Genomic DNA, 11,736 nt, shown 5'->3' on the forward strand with positions numbered 1-11,736 from the left:
CATCAGAACCTTTTGAATCTTTTAAACCATTTTTTAATCGTAAAGTTTTTATGAATGTCACAATGTTGGTTTTAGTATTCCTGTATTTCTTATTATTTGTCTTGTTGTTATTTGGCCTTTTTTTCTTTTTAGATGTTTAACTTTTTTCCTGTGATGCAATAAAGTTTATTATTATCATTATTATTCCAGTATGTAGATATTTGTTCAGTGTACTTTGATAATTCTCCCTGTTATAATTTCCTGTTACTCCCTGTTGCCAAATTCAAGACAGCCAAAAAAGTCTCCATAAATCTTAGATCATTAGGCCACGGTGCAGCTGTGCACTGTCAGCACAGTCATGCTAAGTGTTTATATGTGTTTTAAATTAAATGCTTGTTTGCCGTACCTCCTCCTCACTGACCACACCACCATCAAACACCTTTGCCACCAGCTCATGGCTCACACGATCCAGCAGGAACACCGAACAGCTGCAGAAACAGTGAACGTCAGATTTCGAGGGGTAAGAGACAGAACGGAGCACAGCTGAGAACATTAGAGAGTTTTATCTCGTTTCATCTCAGGTCATTTTGTAACTTATTAAATGACGCAAGTCAGTTAAGAACAAATTGCCTAGATAGCCTTTGCAAATGGAGATAAAAACATTCACACTATGCACAGACACACATGCACACACTCTTTCTGTCTTTCATACACGCACACTGATAAATCCCTTTGAAGATGAATCAGAGGGCTTACATCTCTGCATCACTGAGGTTCCTGGCCTCCACTATAATTTCCTGTAACAGCACTGACACATCATCTGAAAGAATCAGAGAGACAGAGAGGACGGGGGGGAGAACGAGAGAAAAAAAGAAGGATGAGAGAGGGAATTAAATGGAAAACAGAGGAAATTATAAGGGGACACAGCAAAACCCAGATAGACAGAAACAGAGATTACAGTACGAGTACCGGTGGATCCGCCACACAAGCTGATAAGAGCTTTTGTAATCAACGCTTCAGTACAGTGAGAGGCAATTTGCTCTACCAACAGATCAATTTTTGTACCTGCAATCACGATGCCATCAGTGCTTACAGCTCGATAAGAATGGAAATACCTCCACAGATAGATGGAAATTATAGGAAAGAAAGGTGGACCCATAATTTTCAATGCCCTTTTGATTTTATGACAATGATCACCTTAAGGGTCGCTAATATCTCATTCAATTATGTGCACCATTTGTTTCACAAGGTGATCACTTCAATTAATGCAAATTGCACCAGACTGGTCTTGCTTCACACTTGACAGACACATGGATGGACAGACGGAGGAGAGAAGACTTACCCAAGTGTGTAAAGAGATTTTTGGCCACTTGCAAGAGCGCCTATAAAGAGAAACAGCGAACACAAATAGCTCTTCAAAGGGCAACTTCATGTATATTTATGCATACGGCATATGTGAGAATATGACTGGATGGGTGTGTGTTTTTGTGTGTGTCCGTGTGCATGTGCAGTACCTGGCACTCCACTTTGAGCTTCTGCTCTTTCTGGAAGGCCAAAGTTGAAGTGAGGACTGTTGAAGTGTAGCAGAAACAGTGCTGGATGGCATGTTCATCTACCTCGGTGTGTCTGCAATAGGGAACACACACAGGGGTCAAAGGGTAAAAGCCTGGCTATAACTAACAGGCTGCTACTTATTTCATTTATTATAACAAATCTGGATTTTGCACTGCTATGAAACATTTCCCATTTATGAAATGGCTTACAAATGAAATCTTGTAATTAAACTATCCAACTGCAGATATGTAAATAGAGCAGTGTGCAAAAGTCTTGAGCCACCTTTTATTTCTTCATAATTTGCTTCCCAGGATCCAGACTTTCTAATAACTTTTTAAAATGCCCTTGATAAGTAGTTCTCCGGGTTTTCTGAAGGTCTTTCAGTTTTTCTTAGGACATTGGTTGCTTTTTCACTTATTTTTAGTCCAGTCTTTGCACCTGAACATTTTAGGAGGAATGTTTTCTGCTTTAGTCATTCAAGCATACCTAATCCAACAGATTAACCTGTGTACTGTCTACATGCAACAGACAACTTAGCAATGAACCAATTTTAAATGGTATCTTTAGGTACTTTGTTATTAGCAGCCTGCCAGAAAAACAAAGATAACACATTTTGACAGGCATCAAATTGCCAAAGAGCTGTTTTTTTCCCATTTCCATTTTCTATTTTCCATATTCCTACTAACATATAAAAACTAAATAAAGACTTTTGTACAATACTGTATATCAGAACCATTTAAATAATCTGTTTTGTCATAAAAACATGAACACGCTCTTACTTGAGACATTTTTCCAAAACTAAAATCATGCAAAAAAGTAAATAAGAAACCTCAATAATTACCTTCACACACAGGAAGGTGGAAAAGACAACAGTCTCTACTCTTGGCTAACTACGACAAAGACTTACAACTCTGTGCAGGCAACAAGTGAAGGCAAAACTGACAGCAACACCATTGACCACATTCATGCTTGTAGTTGTCTGTGTTTGCCTACAGAGGGCAGTGGCATATTATTGTGCAGATATCAGGGTATATTGTATATTGCTTCAAGGTGTTCTTGCCCTCCGCTTGGAGGCCTCAGAGGAATCTAAGCAAAAGAGGTTGGAGCCTGAAAAAAAGCCCGTCAGGCTCACTTTAACTTCAACAAGTGTCCTACAAATCTTTACGAGTGACATTCAGAGATTCAGAGGAGTCAGAATAAAGAGAGTGGAGAATATTTTTTGGTGGCAGACGCCAGTTATTTGAAGCTGTGATAGAAAATGATCAACAGCCTGTGGGAGTCCACCTCCAAAGACCAGAAGGTGCATGTCTTCTGTGACACTGGACTGGAGCAGTTAAAAATCCTGCCATCACTTAGAAACAAACCATCACTCAGCCTAATTGTCAAAAGAACAATATATCTGAGTGTAAATTAAAAAAAACAGTGTCTCTATTGTCTCCTTCTAACAATGTGCTTCTGCTCATTCTCAAGCTGCTTCTTTTTCCTGCTGCCACTAAATCTGAGATACGGACCTGTTACCAGTGTCACAATATGTTGTTATACACCGGTGTCACGGGTGAAGAGGACACCGTGAATATGATCAGACAATATCTATAATGAGGAGATGCACCTTCGAGATATACGGCTCTTCTAAAATCTGGATGATTGTGCTCACAAAACAGGATATTCATCACATTATATGCACAGCTGAGACCATAATCCTGCTGCTGTTACTATGGTAATGAGATGCAAGCTCTATCATTTGTGCCACTGGCAGAGGGAGAAATTATAGGACATGATCCCTTCTCATCTCTCACAATCTTGACAGAGAGAGAGAGAGAGAGGGAGGGAGTACAAACACGGGACTGCGTGAGAGTGTCTGCACGTGTGTGGAAATCATACAATACACAAAAAAACTTTCCCAGTTTCTTAGACAAACACAGAGACAAACAGCTGGAGTGCAAGTTTACAGACTTCTGCATTCAGGAGATAGCAGCATTGCTCTGGGCAACACACACACACACACACACAACCAAATACATACACACGCATGCCAAAACATAGCGCCAAACCAGGCAGCAAAGCCTCCTGCTGCTTTTAGGCTCATGACCTGACGCTAGATCCTCACACTGTCATCCTCATTGCAGCCATCTGGACACACACACACACACACACACACACACACACACACACACACACACACACACACACACACATTAGAGCTCAAGCTCAAAAAGTGCTGTGGTACATGTTTGGGGGCGGTCACTCTGTCAAATGACGGACTTTCCACATCTGCCAGTGACACGGAGCGGGACCCAGACTTAAATTATCCGTGTAAAACTGTGTCACTCTGGGTTATAATGGTACGTTTTGTAAGCATCAGCCCTTGCAGTGAAAGATGGGTGTGCATTGTTGATGGAGTCATATTAACAACCTGATGAGTTAGCGGGTCTTCTTGCCCAATAAATGACAGCTGCATACTTTTGCAAGACTTTTAAGCAAGAAGCACTGCCGAGTAGGGATTCGCAAGAGTGATGACAAACAGCCATGCAGAATGAGGGACAGGTGAGGCCTTGACTTCTAACAAAAACATATACAGGGTTTTCTTGCAAATCATCAGTAAATACCTGAGCTCAGACTCAGATGGCAGACTGTTAATAATCAGCATTGTTTCCCTTGTGTGCTCTCTGCACAGACACTCGGCATCACCAACAGTTTCTGCTTGAACTAACCTAAAATATCCTGATTTCACGTATCAGTATCAGGCATCTGTGCAGCTCCGTGTGATTTGTGAATCCATACAGCCTGTGCACAAATCTGGTGCTTGGCTGGAAAATGACTAAGAAGCTTTAATAGGTAACTTGAAAAGGAATAAAACAATGTAAGCAGCCTAGTTTTGTAGCCAATGGATGGGAGGGATGTGTATTTTATTCATTTATTCATGTTTTGAGAAATACAATATATCTGCAAATATTTTGGAGATTGTTATTCAAATAGGTAAGAAGATTTGCTATAACACATCTATAAGAGATGGACAGACGAGACAAACTGCAGATGATCTGCGAATTGTTTTGCTCCACAGTTAAAAGGTAAAAAGAAAGCACACCCTCTTTCAGGTTTTACATATCAGGAGATAATAAAAATCAGCTGGTCCTTAGCAGGTCTTAAAATGAGGTAAATGGAACTACAGCACATAACATATTACACTGCACCAAAATGCAGTAGCAATGTGTGAAAAAATACACCCTACAAGCTGCTTCCACCTTTAGGTGCAATAACTCAAAGCTACATTTTCTGTATTACTTCATCATTTCCTCACATCATTGTGGAGGAATTCTGACCCACTCATCTTTAAAATATTGCTTTAGCTGATTTGGTTTGATTTGTTTACGCATAGCTCTCTGAATTTCCTACCACAGCACATCAGTCAGGTCTGGAGTTCGACACCTTGATTCTTTTCTTTTCTAGTCATTCTGTACGAAGGATCATTTTCCTGTCGCATGATTGAGTTTGAGTCAAGCTTTATCTGTCAGACAGATGAATTCACGTTTGACTCTAAAAAAGTTTGGAACACAGAGGAGTTCATGGTCGACTAAAAGACTGCAAGCTGCCCAGGTGCTGTGGCTGCAAAACAAGCACAAATCACCACCCCCTTGATGACAGTGGGATATATAGTATAATATGGTCAAAAATCTCCACCTTGGTCTCATCTGTCTGAAGGACATTAGTCCAGAAGTCTTGTGTAACTTGGCAAACCTCAGCTGTGCTGCCACGTGCTATTAGCCCTCTCAAGGCAGGCGTTGCCGATTTGCAACAGTTAAAAACTAACAGCCTGATTACCCCTGTCAGCTGTCTCAAATGTTTTCCACTTGTGAATGATCTTTCACACTGTACAATGATGGACTGATTTGTTAATGAAGTACATACCTGTCCTCTTATCCTCCTGCTTCTTATGGAAGCTGTAAGGGTGTACTTAGTTTTTGGTGATGATATATGACGTATGTGATGTGTTGGAGTTGCATTTACCTCATTTTTACACCCGCTAAGGACCAGATGATGCTTTGCTCTGATATTTAAAGCCTTAAGAGAGTATACTTTCTTTTAACCATGACTGTATTTGCTCAATAGCATCCTGTGCTGGAAAACATGAAATAGCCTCTTTGTGTTATACTGATGCATGAGAGTATTATATATATATTTAATTGTAAAGCTGTAGCAGCATGTGCACGTGTCACACGTTGCCGTGCCTATCACTGGTCACAGTGATATCATTTCTCCTAGCCTATCCTTACCTTTCCATTATTCTGTCTTTTTGCACACACTTTTGGAACCTGTCATTACACTCACATTTCTGACATGTGTCTTTAAACAGACACTCTGCTATCAGCAAAAAATCCCGTATGAATGTCAGCCCTGCACAAGTATTTCTGGGCTACTCTAGGTTAAACTCCAGGCCTGCTTTTGCATCTCAGTCCTCCCCCTGCATCTGTTCATGGCCAACACAAAGCACAACCTGCTGGTAAGCTGCAGATCTTAGTGGAAACAGCAGTGCAGTCTCTGCTACTATAACCTCAACAAATCTGAGCTGTAAGGCGCAACTAATCAGGCCCCATCCCGACATTACTGTAAGCTGCTGTCAGATAAATCTTTGCATCTACCATGAGTCAGCAGTTGTGGCATTAGGAAAAGCCAAATCACTTTTGGACTGACAGCCGAGTAATTTCAAAAAAGTTTTTTCGGCATTAAGCCATCAACGCCGGAGTGATTTCTGAACAGCTGGGAGGTCCAAAACGCGATTTCAGCGAGTGCCGTGTGGTCTTCTCAGCATTAAACTGAAAAACAAACCAAAAAGAAACAACTCAAAGCGAGGACGTACCTTTTCCCGCCCTCCTTGTTGAACGCGCACGCTAGTGCCACCACCTGACCTGTAGCCCTGCTGACCACAGGCACACAAAGCATGGAGGAGATCTCACAGCCCAACATACTGGACAGTTGCCTGCGCTCCTCCTGCCATGGTAGCAGGCAGAAAAGACAAACAGATTAGTTACAGTGATGCAGGCAGATAGATAGATGCACAAATAGATAGATCTCTTACAGCACTGATGTCTTGAAGAGTAATTGACTTCTTCTTCTCGACAACCTGACCAAAACGTCCAAACATCAGCTGCACAGAAGTAAGAAAAACAAGGAGATAATAAAGACAAGATGAGCACACAGAAAGTAAATAAAACCAGTATAATGAGGGTAAAATAGATATAAAAAAAGCTTGTTTATTGTCAGTGAAGCTTATTACCACTGCTAAACAGCACATACAGCCACTTAAGTTTTTTTCTTGTGTCTTGATTTCTCTCTTCACCGGCTATTATCGAGATTTCACACATCATTTAGGCTGGGGCACGCAGTCTATTCACACGATAATGGAAAGCCTGTTAAATATGCTACACAAGCACTGCAGCCAGAGACAGGAGAGTGCAAGCCACCCAAAGGATGTCATTACTGGCCCTCACCAAATTTCTTAATTATAACTCCTGCTGAGGATTATAAGTGATTACACGTGGGAGGCTTATTCTATCATGACACTCGAAAAAAAAGAAAAAAAAGAAACTACACGCAGGGTTGCAACACTTGCATCATAATTCTGTTTATTAAAAATTGGAGAAGACATCCCTGAAATCCACACCTCAGCTTAACAGACCACATAATGAACAAGAAGCACTCAGAGAGCGCAAACCTCAGCCGAGGCAGCTCACCCTCAATAATTTAAGGAAAAACGATTGCGTTTTGTATAAATTCACTTTGTTTTCTTTGTTACTTTTAAACTTTTAGATGTTTGTGGCGCAGTAAAAACAACTGCAAAGTGCAGGCTTTTGTTATTTGCCCTGTTGAAACCCATTTGAATATACTTGGCATATTTTTTTGTTCAGATATTATTCTTCGTGATCTTTTATTTATGTGGATATAGCGTTCATTTCACCGTATATCACTCCCTATGTGCCTGTATGCTGACATTGCAAACAATAGTGTTACATTGCATTAATATCACTTTGACCTTCAGATCAAGTCATTGATCTCGAAGAGCTATTTTGTATCATTGTAATTTCTTTACCTTACAGTATAAAGCGCCTTTAAGCAACTGTTGTTGTGATAAAACTGAATATAATTGGATTGAAAGAGGTCAGAGGTCAAATATGACATATTTTAAAGTCACAGCACACTTGCAAGAATCATAGTTTCTAAGTTATAAGGTTTTTTGTCAGTTTTTGAGTGTTAATAATTAAATTGACCTTGAAGACCATGATGGGTGTATGTACAAATTTTTCAGAATTCATTCAAAGCATTTTGAGCTGTTGTGTTTACAGAGTGAGACACACGCAAAAGCTATAAAAACATAACCTCGCTCCCCGAAGGAAATGAAGGTCATTCATGAGTAAAAGGGAAAAATAAAAGACTTAATGGAAATGTGATCAAACCGGTAAAAAATACCTGTTTTACTGGGAACATTGGAGACATACGGAGCTACGGAGCCCCCCAGGGGACATGGGAGAAAAAAAAATTTGGGAGGAAAAAAAAAAAAATTGGGAGCGGTAAAAAATACCTGTTTTACTGGGAACATTGGAGACATACGGAGCTACGGAGCCCCCAAGGGGACATGGGAGAAAAAAAAATTTGGGAGGAAAAAAAAAAAATTAAGACGGACTTTTGCGAGATCTCGCAAAAGTATTGCGAGCGCTCGCAATACTATTGCGAGCGCTCGCAAAAGTATTGCGAGATCTCGCAAAAGTTTTAGCCGCATTCTTCGGAGGCCGCCAGCTCGAAGCCGACCGGGAGGTCGAGGCACGATGTGCCGGGAAAGCGGTGTTCCTCCCGGCTGTAGTAGGTCTCGACTTCCCGTTAGCTTCGAGCTAGTGGCCGCCAGCTCGAAGCCGACCGGGAGGTCGAGGCACGATGTGCCGGGAAAGCGGTGTTCCTCCCGGCTGTAGTAGGTCTCGACCTCCCGTTAGCTTCGAGCTAGTGGGTGTCAGATCTCCAAAAACCTCGGAGCTCTTTTGCAAATATGTGATGTCTTGTAAACCGAGCAGGTATCTGACGTTTACACAACTACATTCACGCCTCAAAATATCTTAAAAGTGTATTTTGTGACCCAGAAAGAGTAATATTACAACTAAGTAGCTGCCGCCATTGTTGGAGTTTTGCGAGATCTCGCAATACTTTTGCGAGCGCTCGCAATACTTATTGCGAGATCTCGCAATACTTTTGCGAGCGCTCGCAAAAGTCCGTCTTAATTTTTTTTTTCCTCCCCAATTTTTTTTTCTCCCATGTCCCCTGGGGGGCTCCGTACCGTAGTGACAAACATGAAATGTAGATGAAAATCAATAAACAATAAGTAAATTATTGCATTGATATTTTGCCTCACCGGGAAGCTGATCTCCTCTTCCAGGACTTTGTCTCTGACTACCTAAAAGGTCAGAGATGTCAAAGGTCAGGAGTTCTTCAAATGTTAATGTTCAAATTGCTCTTTGATAAATGAGTCATGGTGTGTGTGTGTGTGTGTGTGTGTCTGTGGGGATGAAGAGAACAGTATGTGAGTCCATGTTATTTTTTGTGTGGTATTTCAAAGACAGATTATGAAAACAAATGTGTACGACAGCGATAAAGATGTGTCTGTGTGTGCGCGTTTGTGTGTATACCTGGCAAAATAGCTGGTGGTTATCCTCAGAGACCAGTAGCAAACAACAGCACTGCGACCGAGTCTGCTGCTGCAACTGCGGAAGAACACAAACACGACATCAGTCCTGACGTATAATCACAGAAATCTCTCTTTATCGGACTCGCTCAGATTGTTTTAAAACCTTCAATTTACTATTCTTTGGAGTGTAGCCTAGGCGTGGAGATAAGATAAGAAATCGGCGGACGGTGAAAAATGACTGCTCCCGGGGCGTGGTGAGAATTCAAACTGATTTTTGCAGTAGATTAAAATCTGGAATGAAATTAGGTTTTTATTACGCTAAACAGACGGGATTTATTCAAGTACATTTTCAGCATAAGCCCCGCAGTTAGCTGTGATTTTCCAAGATGGACAAACAGAAGAAAATCACATTTGGTGTCTGCGTGTGTGTAAATTAAAGTGTGTGTGTGTGTGTGTGTGTGCTCAAGCTCCCTGAAGCTGTTGCTCTGTAAGACCTGCAGAGTTGCAACCAATTTCCCGCTGCTGTCTGTGATGAAAACATTTCATTCACATTCATAGACTGAAAATACACTCTGAGCTGTACACGCCCCTGCGCGCACACTGCCACAAACATATACACGCACACACACACACATATGCAGCAGCGCTTCCTCACACAGCATTCTTCTCCGTAATCCACCGAGCTGGATGGAGAAGAAGCAGAACACGAATAAACGGCAGCCACTGCCAACACATTTGCCCCCCAGTCTCTCACACACACATGTGCACGCACACAAAGCACGCTGCTGCACCCTCATATAATAATAAGCCCCTCCAACCCCTTTTTCAAAATGCTGTTAATACCATAAGAGCTGCCCCGAGCTCTTCCCACCCGAAAAAAACCACGATTCTTCAGAAGCAACAATCCCGTGCTCCTCTTCCCTCTCCTCTCCCCTGTGCCCTCACCCCATTATTTTTACAACTGTAAAAATAAACAAATAGACAAAAACAAATCATGTCGGATTTAACATGCATCTTTAAAAGCCCTGCAGTCTATTTTGCACCACCGCAGCCTCTGTCTCTCTCCCTCGCTCTCATCTGTGAGACGGATGGATGAAGAACAGAAAAGTCCAATGCAGATTCAGGGGCATAAAAGGATGCAGGCTGCGCTGCCGTTGTTCAGCACCGCTGAGCTGGTCCCAGGGTAGCACAAGTTGCACAGAAGGTCAGGTAGGTTTGACTTAAGCGCTTACAGAGAGAAATATCCACCTCGCTTTACGCTGGTTTTCAGAGCAACCTTTGCTATCCGTGTCCTCAAAGACAGCATCTATAATTTCTGCTGCGCAGGGATGCCGGTAACAGCAGCTAATGGTAAATGAGTTCATCTGATAGCGTCCGCCTGCTAGTGCATGTTCTCATTTTAGAAACATAATAGAAAATGAGGAAAAACAGTTGTCGAAGGAAAGCAGCGCGTTCACTTGGTTCCTTTAACTAAATTAAAAATACTCGGAATACCTGAAACTCCGAGTATGTTAGGGCCGCAATTATTCCGACTATTATGAGATTATGAGTTGCAGCAGTGCTCGCGATTAGAAATTGCTGATGGGTTTTTTTTTCCTTTTCATGTGAGGACAAAAGACTGTGTTAACATTTTCTTTTACTAAACTCTGAAGTAAAGAATCGTGTCCCTGGATCCATCAAGCTTCCTTGGATGGACTGAAGCTCTGTCCATTTGATGCAGCATAACCTTCAAATTTCTCTACTTTCTCTTGCTTTATTCGCTCTCTCGCTCTCTTATCTTCTTCTTCTGTGAATATTTCCATACATTTGAATTGTAGCCAGAGTCCCGCTGACTACAATTTTATGACTACCGTGGCTGAAGCTTGATAACTCTGCTCTCTCTCATGGCTCTCTGCACAGCTCCTCCTTCCCTGCAATCAATCTCTACACCTCTCGCTCTGCTCCCCTGGCTTCAGAGAGTGTATCATATAAGAAGGGTGCGCACATTAAGGGGAGACTAATGGAGTAATTGTGTGACAATAAGCTTGTAGTAAAAATAATGACAGGAAGAGAGGTAGAAATCACCGGGAAGGATTTTATGTCTTGAATGTACTGTACATATTTAACACACAGTGTGTGTGTGTGCAGGTTGTGTGTGTGTGTGTGAAAGTGCATGAGTGATCTCAACCCACTTACATAATTGATGACTTTAAGCTGGAGAGAGGCTGCATCAAGGTCATAGAGCTCACCTAAAAGAGAGAGGGAGACAGAGAGAGAGAGAGGATGACGGGAGGAAAAACCAGCGTAGAGCAAGGTCAGAGTGGCGTTAAGGAAGAGTGGGAATGCAGAGCATGTGCGCAAGTGGACAGAAAGCAATCCAGGGAGAGATACACTGAGACAGCGAGGTCGGGGAAGGGTGAGCAGGAACCAGCTAACAGAGGGACTAATAATGAAGACAAGACATGGGATGGAGGGCTGCCCGGACTGCAGATGAAGACAGAAGGAAAAGAAGTGACCCCCCCGAGGAACAGCACACACACACTCCGAGATGGCCTCAT

General features: G+C 42.0%; 1 protein-coding gene across 3 annotated transcripts in view; it reads right to left on the minus strand.

Annotated features, from left to right (window-relative positions):
- The window catches only part of LOC102294191 (cGMP-dependent 3',5'-cyclic phosphodiesterase), a 173,762-nt gene that overhangs the window by 16,294 nt on the left and 145,732 nt on the right, over positions 1-11,736 (minus strand). For all 3 annotated transcript variants that reach the window (XM_005933130.3, XM_005933131.3, XM_042225114.1), the window contains 9 exons: positions 11,375-11,427; positions 9,201-9,275; positions 8,927-8,968; positions 6,608-6,676; positions 6,389-6,519; positions 1,494-1,605; positions 1,322-1,361; positions 736-799; positions 386-467 (listed from right to left, as the gene is read on the minus strand). In XM_005933130.3, coding sequence (XP_005933192.1) covers positions 386-467; positions 736-799; positions 1,322-1,361; positions 1,494-1,605; positions 6,389-6,519; positions 6,608-6,676; positions 8,927-8,968; positions 9,201-9,275; positions 11,375-11,427 — 668 coding nt within the window. The remainder of the gene's footprint in view (positions 1-385; positions 468-735; positions 800-1,321; positions 1,362-1,493; positions 1,606-6,388; positions 6,520-6,607; positions 6,677-8,926; positions 8,969-9,200; positions 9,276-11,374; positions 11,428-11,736) is intronic.

The sequence above is a fragment of the Haplochromis burtoni genome, unplaced genomic scaffold (assembly GCF_018398535.1).
Source record: "Haplochromis burtoni strain Fernald_Lab_line unplaced genomic scaffold, NCSU_Asbu1 Contig_160, whole genome shotgun sequence".
Lineage (NCBI taxonomy): Eukaryota > Metazoa > Chordata > Actinopteri > Cichliformes > Cichlidae > Haplochromis > Haplochromis burtoni.